At 37.8% G+C, this 19,311-nt stretch overlaps 1 protein-coding gene across 1 annotated transcript; it reads left to right on the top strand.

The window, feature by feature from the left end:
- Positions 1 to 629: 629 nt before the first annotated feature.
- Positions 630 to 15,547, top strand: kynu (kynureninase). Its single transcript, XM_030086284.1, has 14 exons — positions 630 to 705; positions 2,853 to 3,065; positions 4,090 to 4,210; positions 5,014 to 5,096; positions 6,655 to 6,716; positions 7,266 to 7,337; positions 8,247 to 8,321; positions 9,363 to 9,509; positions 10,194 to 10,292; positions 10,384 to 10,457; positions 11,005 to 11,057; positions 11,126 to 11,211; positions 12,039 to 12,299; positions 15,393 to 15,547. Exons 2-14 carry the CDS (start codon positions 2,897 to 2,899, stop codon positions 15,513 to 15,515), a joined length of 1,425 nt encoding a protein of 474 aa, XP_029942144.1. The 5' UTR covers positions 630 to 705; positions 2,853 to 2,896; the 3' UTR covers positions 15,516 to 15,547.
- The last annotated feature ends 3,764 nt before the right edge of the window (positions 15,548 to 19,311 follow it).

Here is a 19,311-nt window from a genome sequence, read left to right as displayed (position 1 = left end):
GCTGGAAGCCGGTCTTTTCTAATACTGCTCGGTTGTTGCTGCTTAGCATCTGGTGGAGTAATGGCGGACAAAACGAAACTTAAGGATATCAGGCCGGCGGGAGGCGCATTACGTCACATCATCTCAAATTTTCTACAAAAAAAATGCTGGTGCCGGACCGGCACTGCAACTTTTAAGTGACAATTTAATGCTGTTAGCAGTACTTACAATGAATATGTCAGGGCACATTGTACACATCATTAAATATGTGTAACATATTTATGGTGGAAAATAAGTATTTTTAAAGTGGAAAAACTCCTTAATGCACCTTTAACAAAAAAACCTGCTTTAAAATCCATGTTTTCTGCAAATGAAGTTTAATGATTTACATCCTGATTTAAACAGGAACACCGTGAAGAGCTGTGTGTGCGTCTCTCTTTGTGTGTTTCTGCACGCACGGCTAAAAACACACACAAAGGGATGAGAGTGTGTGTGTGTGTGTGTGTGTGTGTGTGTGTGTGTGTGTGTGTGTGTGTGTGTGTGTGTGTGTGTGTCACATTCACGTGGAAAATGAGGAACAGGAAAAGAAGAACCTGATCGGATCGGTCTTATCAGCACAATGATTAACCAGGGGGGGCGCTCCGCTCGCCGAGGGGGGGTCAAAGGTCACTGGCAGGAGCCGGGAGTCGCCTCAGATCAGAGGAGAAGGAGTGCAGTTCGTCAAGGGTGAGCAACGGCACTCGGTTCCGCCGCCATCGGACGGTTAAAATAGGAAGTTAGAGAAAGAAAAATGAAAGTAAATGAGGACAAAGAGGGAAGTTTGACAGTCAGCCAGGGGTTTTATTTTGAAAGAAAGTTTAAAAAAAATGTTTGGAATCATGAGTTTTCAAGTGATTTTAGTTTACGCAGTGCAAAATGAAGCTGTGGTTTAGATGGTAATAACTTGATTTTTCAAAAAGAATGTTTAAATTTATCCGTAATTTCTTACAAAAAGACCAGATATTTCAAAACAAACTAGTATCCTGCTAAAGTTTAACTCCCGTTCATTTTGAATGGAGATGAGCTTTTGGTACAAACAGTGAGGACGAGTTAGTTTGGGTTAATTGAGTTAGTTCCAGTTGGTTATTTCATGTCTATTTGGACTCATTTTGTGTCTTTTTGTGGCTTTTTTGTGTATTTTTAACGAATTTTTTTTGTCTTTTTTGTATTTTTAAGTGTAATTGCGTGTCTTTTTGGGGTGATTTTGTGTAGTTTTGGTGTACTTTGTCAGTTTATGTTGTTATTTTGTGTTTTTGTGGTGGTTTTTTTTGTATTTTGGTGTAATTTTTTGTCTTCTTTTGGTGATTTTGTGTAAATTTTGCGTAATTTGTCAGTTTATATAGTTATTTTACATTTTTGGTGTAATTTTGTGTTTTGTGGTGTTTTTTTGTATTTTGGTGTAATTTTTTTGTCTTTTTTGTGATGATTATGTGTTTTTGGTCAATTTTGTGTCTTTTTGTTGTGATTGTGTGTAGCTTTGGCGCAATTTGTCGATTTATGTCGTAATTTTGTGTTTTAAGTGTAGTTTTTTAAAATCTCTTTTGTGGTGATTTTGTGTATTTTTGGCATAGTTTTTTGTCTTTTTTGTGGTGTTTTTACTGTAATTGTGTGGTGATTTTGTGTATTTTTTGTGCAATTTTGTGTGTTTCTGGGGTCATTTTGTCATGCTGTGACTTTCGTGTGAATTTGTGCTCAAACAGTAGAACAGTTTTTAAGATCTTAATTGCGAAAAAGTATGAAAATAATGAGATTTTTCAAAAAGAACGTTTAAATTTATCTGCTATTTCTTCAAAAAAAGACCAGTAATTTCAAAATAAACTAGTATCCTGCTGAAGTTGAACTCCCATTCAGTTTGAATGGTGAATGTATTTTGGAACCAACAGTCGGGGGCGAGTTAGTTTGGGTTATTTTAATTTGTTCCATTTCCAGTTAGTTATTAGAAGTGTTTCTGCAATTTTTTTATTTGTGGTTATTTTGTGTATTTCTGGTGTCTTTTTTTTTTTTTTTTTTTTTTGTCTTTTTATGCTTTTGGTGTATCTGCAGTATCATTTTGTGTTTTTCTGTTTTTTTTTTAAATTTGTGGTTATTTTAGTATATTTTTGGTGTAATTTTGCATGTTGCGTTGCTGTTTTGTATCTTTTTTGCAGTTGTTCTTTGTCTTTTTTGTGGTTGTTTTGAGTCGTTTTGAGGTTGTTTTGTGTATTTTTGGTGTAATTCAGTATGTTTTAGTGGTTGTTTTGTGTGTTTTTAGCATAATTTTGCAGTGATTGTGTGTATTTTTAGTATAATTTTATATGTTTTTGTGGTTATTTAGTATATTTTGCTCTCATTTATCTGTATCTTCTTGTGTTTTTATTGTAGAATAGTGGAGTAATTTGTGGTGTTGTAGTTTTTTAAAAATATTTTTAATAATTTTTTGTTTGTTTTTCAATCATTTTGTGTGACTTCAGCGTTGTTTTATGTCTTTGTGGTTCTTTTGTGTCTTTCTGTAATCATTTTGTCTTTATGGTGTAACTTTGTATATTTCTGTGGTTATTTTGTGAATTTATGGTTTAATTTTTTTATGTTTTTGAGGGGTTTTTTTGTGCTCTTTGTTTAGTGTCTTTTTGTAGTTGTTCTACTCTTTTGGAAGTTATTTTGCGTCTTTTTGAGGTTATTTTGTGTATTTCTGGAGTAATTTGGGTTTCATTTGTGATTCATTCATTCATTTTGTCAGTAATTTTGTGTCTTTATGTGGTCATTTCATGTCTTTGTCTTGTTTGGCACCCAAAAACACAGAACCCTGAATTATTATAATTTTCATAATCATACTAATCTCCCTAAACCTGACTCAGAAAACCCTTCTCCGGATCTGACCCCGCCCCTCGGTCCCTCGGCCATGCATCGGTTTGCCGGTTTGAGTCCCGGAGCGGTGGTGGAAGAGGTGGCCGCCTCGCTGGGCTGCGGCGTGACGGCGGCGGCGGTGGCCGAGTTCCTGGACGAGCAGGACGAGCTGCGGTGCCTCAGGGGCCAGTTCCTCCTGCCCAAAGTGGCCGACCTGCCGCCCTGTGAGTCCCTCAACAACACGTTATCCATCACAGAAAAACCTGAACACCGCGTGGAGATCATTCCAGAAAAATGGTCCAAAAGTATCAAGAAATTCAAATAAATATGCAAAGGTGTCAATAAAGTGCCAATAATGCCTAAAAAGTATCAATAAAGAGCCAAAAGTAGTTAAAAAAGTATCAATAAAGTACCAATAATTGTTATAGTATTAATGAAAGTCCAATAATTGAGTTAAAAAAGTACCAATACAGTAGAAATAATGTCTTAAAAGTATCAATAAAATACCAAGAGTTGTTAAAAAGTCTAAAAAAAAAGAGCCAATAACGGTTAATAAAGTATCAATAAATTAAAAATGATGGTTAAAAAGTATCAATAAAGTACAAATAATGTTAAAAAGTATAAATTAAGTTCCAATAACAGTTAAAAAGTCAATAAAGTACCAATATTGGTTAAAGAGTATTATTAAAGGTCCAATAATTGTGTAAAAAAATTTATCAATGATCAATACAGCACAAATAATGACTAAAAATTATCAATACAGTGCAAATAATGGTTAAAAAGTATCAATAAAGAATCAAAAATTGTTAAAAAAAAAAGTGTCAAAGTAAAAATGATGGTTAAACAGTATGAAGAAAGTACCAATAATGGTTAAAAAAAAGTATCAATGCAGTACAGATAATGTCTAAAAAGTATCAATAAAGTACCAATAATGGCACAAACATATCAATACAGTACAAATAATGTCTAAAGATTATCAATAAAGTACCAATAGTGGTTACAAGGTATCGATATACTGCACAAATAATGTGTAAAGAGTATCAATAAAGTACCAATAATAGTTAATAAAAATGTATCAATAAAGTACAAGCAATTAAAAAGTTTTCCTGGAACACATTTTCGTGGACAGTGCTCTGGATTGACTGTCTGTAATGGTGTCTTTCTTCAGCCGCCCCGCCGCCCGATGAGTCTACTCTGTATGATCAATAAGTTTGATTATTGATTGTCCTTAACGGCGTCTCTCTGCAGCTGACCTGTCCCTGGTGGACGGGGAGGAGGACTGCGTCTACATGGTGGGGAACTCTCTGGGCCTCCAGCCCAGAAACACCCAGAGGTACCTGCAGGAGGAGCTGGACAAGTGGGCCAAGACGTACGTTCAGTAAAATCAATAAGTCTGACATCAACATGTTCAGTATGATCATATTGATCAGTATGATCAGTATGGCCGATGTAATATGTTCAACATGTTGGAGTCATTATGTGTTTTTTGTTTTTTTTTCTGTCTTTTTTAACTAACTTTAAGTCTCTGTGAAAATTGTTGTGTCTTTTGTCATTTTGTTTTATTTGATTATTCATGTCTTTTTATTGTTATTTTTTGTTCTATTTGTACTAATTTTATATATTTTTGTCATCATTTTGTGTGTTTTTGGAGTCATTATAGTCTTTTGTTTTTTGTCTTTTCATTGTTATTTTGTGTTTATATTTACAAATTTATTTTTTGTCATAATTTTGTGTCTTTATGTCATATTTTTGTGCATTTTTAGAGTCATTATATGTTTTTTAATTTTTTCTGTCTTTTTTGACTAACTTTAGGTCTCTCTGTCATAATTTTTGCATCTTTTCTCATTTTTTATTGTATTTGTTTACTTGTGTCTTTTTATTGTTATGTTTTTGTTCTTTTTGTATCATTTTGATATATTTTTCATTATGGTTTTGTGTTTTTTTGTGTTGCTTTTATGGCTTTTTTGACTAACTTTACGTCTCTCTGTAGTTGTTCTGTTTGTGCGTCTTTTGTTATTTTGTCTTTTTTTCTGTTTTTGAAGTCCTCAGTTGTTCTCTCTCTCTCTCTCTCTCTCCCTCTCTCTCTCTCTCTCTCTCTCTCTCTCTCTGTCATTCCATCATTTTTTCAATCTTTCACGAATCTGTCCTCTTCTTCATCCATGCCATTCTCAGGGGCGTGCACGGCCACACGGAGGGGTCGCGACCCTGGGCCTGGGCCGAGAACAACATCGAGGAGCTCATGGCCAACATCGTGGGTGAGTTCACCACACCGCCGCCGATCTTTGACCTCTGATGAGTGTGGTCCTCTAAGGGTTTTAGTTTTTATTTAGTAAAAAAAAAAGATATCCTTATTTCCTTGTTACCTGTTTGTTAAGATTTTATGTTTCTTTTTTTAAATTATTTTATTTTAACATATTATGGTTGGTTTATATTTTGTCCCTTTTTTGTTATTTTGTGTTTTTTGTTGTTATTTGTTATTTTATTATTTTGCTGTTGTTTTGTGTATTTATTTGTTATTTTGTGTATTTGCTATAAATTTGTGTCTTTGATATATTGTCTCATTTTGTGGTGATTATGTGTTTTTTGTCATTTTTTTAATTCTATTTTATCATTAATGTATCTTTGTTATTATGTTGTCTCTTTTTGGATTAATTTTGTGTTTTTCTGTCAATTCATTATTATTATTTTTTTTATATATATATTTTTAGTCATCATATTTTTGTGGGTTTTTTGTTTGTTCTTCATTATTTTATTTTATTTTCTTATTGTGTGCCTTTGTTTATATTTTGTCTTCTGTTTTTTTATTTATATTTTTTTTTTTGTCCATCGAGTTTTGGTAATTTGTCTCTTTTGTATGTTTATTTTGTGTATTTTTATTTTTATAATTTCTTGTTTTTTTGGTGTGGTTATTTGATTTTTTCCCCACTTTTTTGGCTAATTTATTTCTGATTTTGTGTCGTCGTTAATATTTTATCTTGGCTCGTATTTTGTGCGTTTTTAGTGATATTTTTTGTTGTTGTTATTGTCTTTGTTATATTTTTCTGTGATAATTCCGTTGTTTGTGTTGTTACTTTGTTTTGTTTTTCCTTATTTTTATGTCCTTTTATGTTTTTGTTTTGCATGTTTTTTATGTTTCTGTGTTGTTCTTTTGTGTTTATTTTGTCTCTTTTTGTTGATATGTTTTTTTTTGTCTCCTTCTGGTTGTCATGTTGTACACGGGTCGATGCACTTTACTTTTTCGGGGGGTCCAAAGTGTACAGACACTGACACACACACACACACACACGCACACATACACACACAACCTATAGAAATTCCAATAGTTACCTTTGACTTCAGTAAACATACATTTTACTAGTCATGTGTTCCTGATACACACACACACACACACACACATACACACATGCACGCTTAGTCTTGTATTTCTATCCTTGTGGGGACCGTCCATTGACTCCCATTCATGTCTAGCCCCTAACCCTGACCCTTACCCTAACCCTAACCCACACCACAACAAAGCCTAACCCTAAAGAAATGTTTTTGCACTTTTACTTTTTTCAGTAACAACAACATGGTCAAGAAAACACTGTTTCTCCTACTTAGGACCGGAAAAAGGTCCCCACAAGGCACGTCGTTCCACGTTTTGCTATCCTTGTGGGGACATTTGGCCCCGACAAGGATAGAAATACAAGAACGCATGAACGCAAACACACACACACATACACACACACACACACACACACACACACACACACACACACACACACACACACACACACACACACACACACACAGTGTGACCTGTTGTTCCTGCAGGAGCTGAGGAGGAGGAAGTGGCTCTGATGAACGGACTGACGGTCAACCTGCACCTGCTCATGGTGACTGTTCACACCTCCGTCCCTCTGTTCCCCCCGTCCATCCTTCCCTTTGTCCTTCCATCTCTCTATCTATCCATCCATCCATCGCTCCATCTCTACGTTTATCCATGTCCCCCTCCATCCCTCCATCTCTCCTTACGTCTCCACCTCTGTCCCTCTGTCTCTCCTTCATCCCTCCGTCCCTCCGTCCATCCCTCCCCTCCGTCTCTCCCTCTGTCCGTCCGTCTGTCCATCCATCCATCCCGCCATCTCTACGTCCCTCCGTCTGCCAGTCTCTCTATCCCTCCGCCCATCCATCCCTCTGTCTCTCCGTCCCCTCGTCTCTCCATTCCTCTCTCTCTCTCTGTCCCTCCATCTGTCCCTCAGCCTCTCCATCCATCCATCCATCCATCCATCCATCCATTTCTCCATCTCTACGTCCCTCCGTGTCTCCATCCATCTCTCTGTCCCTCCATCTGTCCCTCTGTCTATCCATCCGTCCGTCCCTCCATTCGTCCACCCTCCTCTCCACCTTCATCTCCTCCGTCTCTTCCCTCTGTCTGTCCTCAGCTCTCCTTCTACCAGCCGACCACCGAGCGACACAAGATCCTGCTGGAGGACAAGGCCTTCCCCTCCGACCACGTGAGACACACACACAGACACACACACACACACACACACACACACAGTTTGTCTCCGTGTGTGGTCGCCACGGTAACCGTAAAAACGAATTACAGTGATATGAAGAAGCCGGCCGCAATGCATTATGGTCCATCACTAATGTTGAATGTGTGGAAGTTCAGAGGTGAGCACTCCTCTACAGGAATGCAGTGCTGCCCCCATGTGGCGGCTGAGGGGAGGGACAGGATTTAAAAAATAGATTGTTTAAAAACAAAACTAAAACAGAAACAGGGAGGTGAAACAACACACTCTGTGCTGATTGTCTGTCTTTGTTATGTTGTGTTTATATTTATTTTTTCCCTATTTTTTGTCTTTTTTCTTTTTATTTCATTTATTTTTCTCTAATTTATATCTTTGTTGTTATTTAATTTTTTTCATGTTGTGTCTTTTTACTATTTTACTTTTTTCCCTAATATTTCTTTGTCATTGTATTTTTTTTTCTATTTTGTGTCTTTACTATTCTTTTATTTATTTTTTCTTATTTATTATTGTGTCTTTTGTCTTTTTTGTTTTATTTATTTTTTTCTATATTTTCCATCTTTGTTATTATTTAATTTTTTCTCTTATTTTGTGTCTTTGTTGTTATTTTATTTATTTTCCCCTATTTTTTGTCTTTGATATTATTTTATTTATTTTTTCCTATTTTGTGTCTTTGTTATTCTTTTGTTTTCCCCCATTTTGTTACATTGTTATTGTATTTATTTTTTTTGGCTATTTTGTATATTTGTTATAATTTTTGTGTCCTTTTAAATTACTTTATTTTTTTTATTTTTTTTTGCAAATTTGTCATTCCTTTGTGTTTGTTCTTAAATGAACATGTATTCTGTCAGAAGCAGTGTGGTTTAGTTTCAGTGTGTTTGTCATTCTCAGTACGCTGCAGAGTCTCAGGTCGTCCTCAGAGGATTCGACCCTCAGCAGAGCCTCCTGCTGCTCAAACCCCGACAGGTAAACAAACAAACAAACAAACAAACAAGCAAATGATGATCATTTGAAAAAAAAAACTAAAAAATCTGACCTTTCTAAAAGGTCAAAGAAGTAGAAAAAAGCAAAAAAAGGTTCAAAACGTTGAAAAACCTGAAAAATGTCGAAATTGGTTAAAAAAGATGAAAAAAGCTGAAAAAAGTTGAAAAAATTTTTAAAAACTTAAAAAGAGTTTAAAAAAAGTTGAAAAGGGTTGAAGACATTGAAAAAAACCTGATTTTTTTTAAAAGGCTGACAAAGTTCGTAAAAGTTGAAAATCGCTGAAAAATTTTGAAAAAGTTGAAAAAAGTTGAATAAAGTTGAGAAAGCTGAAAACAGTTGAAAATTTTTGGGAACGGCTGGAATAGGTTGAAAAAGGTTGAAAAAGTTGAAAAAAGTTATAAAAAGCTGAAAAAAAATTCAAAAAGCTTAAAAGTTGAAAAAGCCGAAGAGAGCAGTAAACAGCAGTAGAGTCAGTGTCAGAGTAACAGAGGATCAATAGAGCTCCAGTCTGAATGGAAAAATCCAGACTAATCAAGCAGCAGTCAGCACAACAGGTGTGTCTGTTTCCATGGATACCAGCTGCACAGCAGCCATGACAGTGAATCAGCACTTTTTGATGCAGTGCGCATGGTTGAAGAAATGTCTTTTTTCTAAAACCGAGAGGTGAAATTTAAAAAGATTTTCACACAGTCAGATTCAAAAGCCTTTCATGGATTTATGGTGCCGAAATCATGTCTGTAGGATCATCCATTCAGCCACACCGAGTGTGTAAAGATGTATGAAAATCTCTCCAAAATGCATTGGAGCGGAAGGGAGAAAATCCTGCACTCTCCTCAAACACATGCATCTGGAGAGAGAACCGTTTCAGATAGAGACAAAATTAAAGCTCTGAGAGAATCATAAGAAACATATCAACGTTTTGAGGTATAATTTGTGAAGATTGGGCCAGGAATGTGGCCATGCAAATGAGAGAGATAAACAAAATGAGAATTGGATTTCATTAAATGTGTTGTCTCTCCTGAGGGCGAGGACACTCTGAGGACGGAGGACATTCTGTCCGTCCTGGAGGAGGAGGGCGACTCCGTCGCCGTGGTGATGCTCAGCGGTGTCCAGTACTACACCGGACAGCTCTTCGACATCCCCGCCATCACAGCGGCCGGACACCGGAAGGTCAGTGAACGCCTCACAGTGAGAACTGCTGTTTAATATTACTAATGCATTTTAAAAGATATTTTTATACCATTTTTAATTGCATTATTATTATTATTATTATTATTATTATTATTATTATTATTATTATTATTTAAAATTCTAAATGTAATATTTTTTTATTAATTTTTCATTGAATTTCTTATATTATAATTGTATTATTTTTTTTGAAGTCACTGTAAAAAAAGTTAGGCTTTTTCCTTAATTTTTTTATATTATAATTTTTAAATTATTATCATTATTATTATTATTATTATTATTATTATTATCATCATCTGAACTCTGCCAAAGCTAAATTAACAACGCAATTTTATTGTTTTTTTCCCCATTTTCCTTAAAAATGTCTTCTTAGCTACACTTAAAACTATATTTATTCTGTTTCTTTTTTTATTTTGATTCCTTATTATGATTATTTAACATTATTATTGTTATTACTTTAATTATACATTTAAAATTTTAATAATTTTTTTATACTTTTATTTGTTTTCTTTTTTAATTATTATTTTTTTAATATTATATTTATTGTTTATATTATTTTTCATTATTTATACACTGAAAGCAGTGGAAAGTTTATGCTCCTCCTTTCAGGGCTGAAGTTTTATTATTATGTTTATTGTTTATTTCTACATATCATCCTTGCTCCAGGGCTGCCTGGTGGGTTTCGACCTCGCTCACGCTGCTGGGAACGTGGAGCTGCGGCTTCACGACTGGGGCGTTGACTTCGCCTGCTGGTGCTCCTACAAGGTCGGTGCCATTTTTCCAAAATAAAAGTCCTCCTTCTCTACTTCCTCCTACAGTTTTTAAAAACAAATCTCTAAATTTCTCTCTTCTGCAGTACATCAACTCGGGCGCCGGCGGCCTGGCGGCAGCTTTCATCCACCAGAAACACAAACACAGCATAAAGCCAGCGTGAGGAAAAAAAGACAAAACACTTTTTTTCACAATCAGAACCAGAATCAGATTTTATAAGAACAAAAAAAATTGAAAAATAGAATAAGAAGAACTGAAAAAATTCAACAAACAATAGAACACAAAGAAGACAAAATAGAACAAACAAGAAAAAAACAGAACACATGGAAGAAAAAATAAAACAGGAAAAAATAGAACAAACATAAGAAAAAAATAAAACAAACAAGAAAAACCAAACAGAAAAATAAACAGATCAAACAAGAATGAAACAAACACAAGAAAAAAAATAGAAGAAACAGAAGAAAAAGCATAGAACATACAGCAAAAAGACATCAGAGAAGAGAGCGAAATTATATGAAATATGATCAATCGCAATGAATATAAACATTCTGAAAAGTCCAAATATATACAATAGCATGAATATTTATCACGAAATAAAAGGAATGAACAGGATTTGCAATATTTACAATAACATATTTTACACTTTCATGTTTTAAATGAAAAACAAAAAAAAGTCGGAGGATGATGGATGATGTCGTCTTCTCAGGCTAATGGGTTGGTGGGGACACCGGCTGGAAACTCGCTTCTCTATGAGCAACGGTGAGGAATGGTTTAAAATATCAAGGTTTTGTTGGTTTGAGAGTTAATCGGTGTGTTTTGTTTGTCAGAGATGGATCTGCAGCCCGGAGTGAACGGATTCAGACTGTCCAACCAGCCCATCCTGCTGGTCTGCCCCCTGCAGGCCAGTCTCGAGGTACTGCAGCCACATTCTGTTCGCAATTACAGTACAGTTATTTCAAGGCTCATTTTACAAAAACACTAAACACAACCACCTGGACTCAGAGGAGAAATCTGCAGAACCAGGCCCAGAAACCTGCAGAACCAGGCCGAGAAACCTTTTTAACCAAGCTCAGAAACCTGCAGAACTAGGATAAGAAACCTGCAGATCCAGGCTCAGAAACCTTCAGAACCAGTCTGAGAAACCTGCTGAACCAGGCTGAGAAACCTGCAGAACAAGGCCCAAAAACCTGCAGAACCAGGCTGAGAAACCTGCAAAACCAGGCTGAGAAACCTGCAGAAAAAGGTCCGGAAACCTGCAGAACCAGGCCCAGAGATCTGCAGAACCAGGCTCAGAAACTTGTGGAACAAGGCCCGGAAACCTGCAGACCCAGGCCCAGAAACCAGCGGAACCAGACTCAGAAACCTGCAGAACCAGGCTGAGAAACCTGCAAAACCAAGGTCGGAAACCTGCAGAACCAAGCCCAGAAACCTGTTGAACCAGGCTCCGAATTGAAGAAACCTGCAGAGCCATGTGCAGAGTTGAAGAAACCTGCAGAACAAGGCCCAAAAACCTGCAAAACCAGGCTGAGAAACCTGCAGAACAAGGCTCAAAAACCTGCAGAACCAGGCCCAGAGCTGTAGAGACCTGCAGAAACGGTCTCAGAAACCTGCAGAACCAGGCTCAGAAACCTTTAGAATCAGGGTCAGAAATCTAAAGACCTGCAGAACCACGTTCAGAACTGTAGACATCAGTCATCCTCTCTCTCTCTCTCTCTCTCTCTCTCTCTCTCTCTCTCTCAGGTCTTCAACATGACCAACATGCAGGCTCTACGCAGCAAGTCAGTCCTGCTGACGGGGTACCTGGAATACCTGATCCAGCACTACTACAGCCCAGACCGGGACCAGGACCAGGACCAGGACCCGGACCCCGATCGGCCCCCCAGGCCCCACGTCCGCATCCTGACCCCCCGGGACCCGAAGCAGCGGGGCTGCCAGCTGTCGCTCTGCTTCTCCGTTCCCATCAAGAGGGTCTTCCAGGAGCTGGAGAGGAGGGGCGTGGCGGTGAGTCGGCAGGTGTCAGGTTTCAGGAGGGGCGTGGCGCTGAGTCAGCAGGTGTCGGTTTTCAGAAAGGGCGTGTCGGTGAGTCAGCAGGTGTCGGGTTTCAGGCGGGGCGTGGCGGTGAGTCAGCAGGTGTCGGGTTTCAGGTTTCAGGAGGGCATGGCGTTGAGTCAGCAGGTGTCGGGTTTCAGGTTTCAGGAGGGCATGGCGTTGAGTCAGCAGGTGTCGGGTTTCAGGAGGGGCGTGGTGGTGAGTCAGCAGGTGTCGGGTTTCAGGTTTCAGGAGGGGCGTGGTGGTGAGTCAGCAGGTGTCGGGTTTGAGGTTTCAGGAGGGGCGTGGTGGTGAGTCAGCAGGTGTCGGGTTTCAGGTTTCAGGAGGGGCGTGGCACTGAGTCAGCAGGTTTCAGGAGGGGCGTGGCACTGAGTCAGCAGGTTTCAGGAGGGGCATGGCAGTGAGTCATGCATATATAAAATGCATGGTTTTATACATAAAATGAATGGTTCTATATAGAAAAAAATATGGTTCTAAATAAATAGATTTGTGGTTTATTATAAAAAAAAATCATCGTTCTTTATGTAAAATTCATGGTTCTATATAGACATGCATAGTTCTATAATATATACATCATTGGTTCCATGCATTGATCTATATATACATTCATAGTTTTAATATATACATTCATGGTTCTATATATTAAATTCAAGGTTCTATTTATAATATTCATGGTTCTATATATTAAACACATGTTTTAATATATTATATTCCTAGTTCTGCATAAAACATTCATGGTTCTGTATAAAAACATGGTTGTATTCATAAAAATCATGGTTCTAAATATAGAATTATTGCTTATATATATAAAGTTCCATCCATCCATCCATCTTCAGCCGCTTATCCGGGGCCGGGTCGCGGGGGCAGCAGTCTCAGCAGGGATGCCCAGACTTCCCTGTCCCCAGACACTTCCTCCAGCTCTTCCGGGAGGATCCCAAGGCGTTCCCAGGCCAGCCGAGAGACATAGTCTCTCCAGCGTGTCCTGGGTCTTCCCCGGGGTCTCCTCCCGGTGGGACATGCCCGGAAAACCTCCCCAGGGAGGCGTCCAGGAGGCATCCTGAACAGATGCCCGAGCCACCTCAGCTGGCCCCTCTCAATGTGGAGGAGAAGCGGCTCTACTCTGAGCTCCTCCCTGGTGACTGAGCTCCTCACCCTATCTCTAAGGGAGCGCCCAGCCACCCTACGGAGGAAGCTCATTTCGGCCGCTTGTATCCGGGATCTTGTCCTTTCGGTCATGACCCAAAGTTCATGACCATAGGTGAGGGTGGGAACGTAGATTGACCGGTAAATCGAGAGCTTCGCCTTTCGGCTCAGCTCCCTCTTCACCACAACGGACCGATACAACGACCGCATCACTGCAGACGCTGCACCGATCCGCCTGTCAATCTCACGCTCCATCCGTCCCCCACTCGTGAACAAGACCCCAAGATACTTAAACTCCTCCACCTGGGCTAGGGTCTCTCCACCTACCTGGAGAGGGCAAGCCACCTTGTTCCGGTCGAGGACCATGGCCTCGGATTTGGAGGTGCTGATCCTCATTCCTGTCGCTTCACACTCGGCTGCGAACCGCCCCAGTGCATGCTGTAGGTCCTGGTTCGATGAAGCCAACAGGACAACATCATCTGCAAAAAGCAGAGATGAAATCCTGTGGTCCCCGAACCGGACCCCCTCCGACCCCTGGCTGCACCTAGAAATTCTGTCCATAAAAATGATGAACAAAACCGGTGACAAAGGGCAGCCCTGCCGGAGTCCAACATGCACCGGGAACAGGTCCGACTTACTGCCGGCAATGCGGACCAGACTCCTACTCCGGTCATAGAAAGACCGGACGGCCCTTAACAAGGGGCCCCGGACTCCGTATTCCCGGAGCACCCCCCACAAGACACCACGAGGGACGCGGTCGAATGCCTTCTCCAAATCCACAAAACACATGTGGACTGGTTGGGCAAACTCCCACGAACCCTCGAGCACCCTATGGAGGGTATAGAGCTGGTCCACTGTTCCACGACCAGGACGAAAACCGCATTGTTCCTCCTGAATCCGAGGTTCGACTATCGGTCGGATCCTCCTCTCCAGTACCCTGGAATAGACTTTCCCGGGGAGGCTGAGGAGTGTGATTCCCCTATAGTTGGAGCACACCCTCCGGTCCCCCTTTTTAAACAGGGGGACCACCACCCCGGTCTGCCAATCCAGAGGCACCGTCCCCGACCGCCACGCGATGTTGCAGAGACGTGTCAACCAAGACAGTCCCTGCACATCCAGAGACTTGAGGTACTCAGGGCGAATCTCATCCACCCCCGGTGCCTTGCCACCGAGGAGCTTACCAACCACCTCGGTGACTTCAGCTTGGGTGATGGACGAGTCCACCTCTGAGACCTCAGCCTCTGCTTCCTCCACGGAAGACGTGGCGACGGGATTGAGGAGGTCCTCGAAGTATTCCTTCCACCGTCCTGTGATATCCCCAGTTGAGGTCAGCAACTCCCCACCTTCACTGTAAACAGTGTTGGCGGAGACCTGCTTTCCCCTCCTGAGGCGCCGGACGGTTTGCCAGAATTTCTTCGAGGCTGACCGATAGTCCTCCTCCATGGCCTCCCCGAACTCCTCCCAGACCCGAGTTTTTGCCTCCACAACTGCTCGGGCTGCAGTTCGCTTGGCCTGCCGGTACCCGTCAGCTGCTTCGGGAGTCCCATGAGCCAGCAAGGCTCGATAGGACTCCTTCTTCAGCTTGACGGCAGCCCTTACTTCCGGTGTCCACCACCGGGTTCGGGGGTTGCCGCCACGACAGGCACCGGAGACCTTACGACCACAGCTCCGAGCAGCTGCTTCGACAATGGAGGTGGAGAACATGGTCCACTCGGACTCAATGTCTCCAACCTCCTTCGGGATATATAAAGTTGTTGGCTCTATTTGCACATGCACGGTTCTATAAATATACATATAAGGAATTCTATGTAGAACTCTTTAAGGCTGAATGTGTGTGTGTGTGTGTGTGTGTGTGTGTGTGTGTGTGTGTGTGTGTGTGTGTGTGTGTGTGTGTTCTCTCAGTGTGACATGAGGGAGCCCAGCGTTCTCCGCGTGGCTCCGGTTCCGCTCTACAATTCCTTCACCGACGTCCACCGCTTCATCCAGAGGCTGGAGGCGGCGCTCTCTGCCGCCGCCGACCAATGAGAGTCCAGCTGGTGATGAAACCAGGAAGTCCATCTGATCAATCACTTATTCTGACTGGATATTCATCAGTCGTGACTATTGATGATAAAAATACAATAAAAATCTGTTACTGAAACAATAAAGTGTGAAATTTGTATTACTTTTTCTTAGAAATGTAAAAAAAAAAAAAAAAAGATTGGTCATGTTGAGTTCATGATATAAAATATTTACTATTTTAATATTAACATTATATTTTATATTAATTGTACAATTATACTAAGAATATAACTGAATATATGAATATATTTTATAAATAATAGACATTATCTAAATATATAGATTTTTGACTCATTTTTTTAATATGTATCATTTCATTATTAATAGAAAACTTTTGATCAATTTCACTTTATTTTGAAGGTAAGACTAGAGTAAGGCCATCAATAGGTGAAAATTAAAAAAAAACTAGAAAATGTATGCTTTATTTTGAAGGCAAGGCTTTAGTAAGAACATTATTGAGTGAAAATGTAAAAAAAAAATTCTTAATTTTCACTTCATTTTGAAGACCTTCCATGAGTAACAATTGATTTTTTTTTAAAATATAATTTTCACTTTCACGACATTTACACATGGATGGTCTTACTATAGCCTGACCTTCAAAATAAAGCGAAAGTTTAAAAAAAGTTTGTTTTTTTATTTTTACTCTTGGATGGTATTACTATAATCTTGCCTTCAAAATAAAGTGCTAATTATCAAATAAAATTGTTTCAATTTGTACTCATGGATGGTCTTACTTTAGCCTTCCCTTCAAAATACTATGAAATTTATCAAAAAAACATTTTTGCAATATTTACTCATGAATAGTCTGACAATAAAATTACCTTCAAAATAAAGTGAAAATTATCAAACTTTTTTTTCAGTTTTATTCATGGATGGTCTTACTATAGCCTTACCTTCAAAATAAAGTGAAAAAATATCATAAACATTCTTCTTTTTCAATTTTAATCATGGATGGTCTTCAAAATAAAATGAAAATTATCAAATAAAATTGTTTCAATTTTTAACTCGTTGATGGTCTTACTACAGCGTTTCCTTCAAAAAAAAAAATTCTAAAACTTTTTTTTTCAATTTTTACTCATGGATGGTTTTGCCTTACCTTCAAAATAAAGTGAAAATTCATCTTTTGTTTTTCAAGTTTTACTCGTGGATGGTCTTAATGTAGCCATACCTTCAAATTAAAGTTAAAGTATCTTTTTTTTTCAATTTTTACTCATGGATGGTCTTGTTATAGCATTTCCTTCAAAATAAAGTGAAAATTGTATCTTTATTTTTCAAATTTTCAATAACAAGATCAACAATACAACATCAACAATATTGAAATTAATATTGTTATTATTATTATTATTATTATTATTATTATTATTATTATTATTATTATTATTATTATTATTAATAATAATAATAATAATAATAATAATAATAAAATAATAAAAATAATAATAATGATGAGAAGAAGAAGAAGAAGAAGAAGAAGAAGAAGAAGAAGAAGAAGAAGAAGAAGACAAAGAAAAAAATAGAGGACAAATAATTAAAAAATGGCAGAAAAGTAAAATAAAATAGTTTTTTTGTGGGAAAAAATATTCCAATAAAACCCACAATACATTTCAAAAACAAGATCCAGCATTGAAATCTCATATTGAGAATTTCCATCAGTAAATATTCAGGCTCGATTCACTAAATGAAGTTTGCAGACTCCAGAACTCAAGACTTGTTTTTTCAGATCAGTCCGTCTCTGCTAATGTTGATCGGCTCTAAAAATAAATAAATAAATTAATTAATTAAAAAATAAATAAATAAAAGTTCATCTGAAGCCAGTAAGTAAATAATTAAAGCAATTGTAAAATATGAAAAACAAACAACAACAAAAGTAATGCTTTGAAAAGTAAAGCGTTAGAAACGACTCAAACACTGGCTGATTTTCAGCCGTTTCCATGGAAACTCAGTCCAAAAATTTTTCAAAAAGTTACTTCTCCGGAGATGTTTAAAGAATGAATCCCTTTTTCCCAGAAGGTTTAAATCAGGTCAATTATTGCAGAATGTTTTGCTCTTTTGTTGCCATTGCCTCTTTTTTTTTAAGCTCATTTCTTTGAAAATGCTGAGTCGGCTCTAACCGATGGCTCTGGTCCCGAGACGCCATTAAAGGAAACTTATTTTAATAACGTCCTCTTTAACTCTGACGACAGAGATACTTACAGAAATAAATCATGTAATGGCTGCGGATGAAGTTCTGCTCCAATCTACGGCTAATATATTAAGAAATATTCTGCCCACACACACACACACACACACACACACACACACACACACACACACACACACACACACACACACACACACACACACACGCAAACACAAAATTATTCCTGAGGTTGAATAAATGTAAACTTGAATTTTAATCATATTCTGCCAGAGAGAGAAGCAAATATGGACTATTTTATTAGATTTTACCCAGGTGAAGCTAATCTAGATTATATATTTCTTATTCTGTCCTCACACAGTCGTGCTTGACTGTGCTATAGCTAACAATAAGCGGTTGAGATGCTTTCATCTTTTATGTAAAACTGGAAAAAATAAACACAAGGAAAAAAATACATGAGTGTACACATAAAAACAAAGAGTTCAAACAACATGAATCAACTCAAATTACACACATCTCAAGCATCGCAGCATTCCTGTGTTTACAGCCAATGGATAATATATTTGTAATGATGTACCAGTCACACATGCTAGCAGCTAGCAACATACATGCTAACTCTGCACTCATCCAAAACATCTCTTGACCTGCTGACAAACAAAACTTAACATCGCTTAGTAAAACATTATAACAACACCATCACATACGATCACTTAAGGACAAAGATCCTTTCAGGCTAAACCGCCGATGAAATTGTGACTGTGCTTCATGTAGAAAAAAAACCCCAACAAAAACTAAACTTAAATCAAGTCCGATCACCAGGGGGCAGCAACTGAACACAATTCATCTGGGACTGAGGAACAAATATCTCACTGTAACTGTACATCTCTTTTTTTTAGATTCTATATTCCCTATCTATCATTTTCTATATTATACACTTCTATATTTTTAGATTCTATATTGCTTATCTGTAATTTTCTACATCATTTACTTCTAGAAATTTTAGATTCTATATCTATTATCTACATTATATGTTTTTATATTCACAATATATCTCACAATATATTGAAATATATCATGAAAAATGGGCATATGAAGATATAATGTGATACATTGTGATATAAAAATATAGCACAATATATTGAAATACATCATGAGATATTGCCACATAAACATAAATTGTGATATACGGCAACATCGCAATGTATCGCAATATATCAAAATTTATCATGAAATATTGTCATATCAAGATATATTGTGAGCTATTGTGATATCAAAATATATTACAATATTTTGAAATATATCATGAAATATTCCCATATGAAGATATATTGTCATAAATTTGGACATCACAATATATCACAAAATAAAGAAAAAAATCATGAAGTATTGTCATTACAAGATATATTGTGATATATTGTGACAATAAATCACAATATATCACAATATATCATTAAATAATGCCATATCAAGATATGACATCACAATATATCACGTTATATTGAAAAATATCATGAAATATTGCCATTACAAGATATATTGAGATATATTGTGGCATCACAATGTATCACAACATATAAAATATATCATGAAATATTGCCATTACAAGATATATTGTGATACATT

This window comes from Salarias fasciatus (assembly GCF_902148845.1).
Source record: "Salarias fasciatus chromosome 23 unlocalized genomic scaffold, fSalaFa1.1 super_scaffold_20, whole genome shotgun sequence".
Lineage (NCBI taxonomy): Eukaryota > Metazoa > Chordata > Actinopteri > Blenniiformes > Blenniidae > Salarias > Salarias fasciatus.
The sequence above is the reverse complement of the archived record's forward strand: the minus strand, read 5'-3'. Positions and strand labels throughout refer to the sequence as shown.

Excerpts from the sequence above, each read along its gene's own strand:
- kynu (XM_030086284.1), top strand. The coding sequence starts at position 2,897 with ATGCATCGGTTTGCCGGTTTGAGTCCCGGAGCGGTGGTGGAAGAGGTG. Across the intron at positions 8,322-9,362 it reads TGCTGCTCAAACCCCGACAG|GGCGAGGACACTCTGAGGAC; the intron begins GTAAACAAACAA and ends GTCTCTCCTGAG. Across the intron at positions 11,212-12,038 it reads CCCTGCAGGCCAGTCTCGAG|GTCTTCAACATGACCAACAT; the intron begins GTACTGCAGCCA and ends TCTCTCTCTCAG.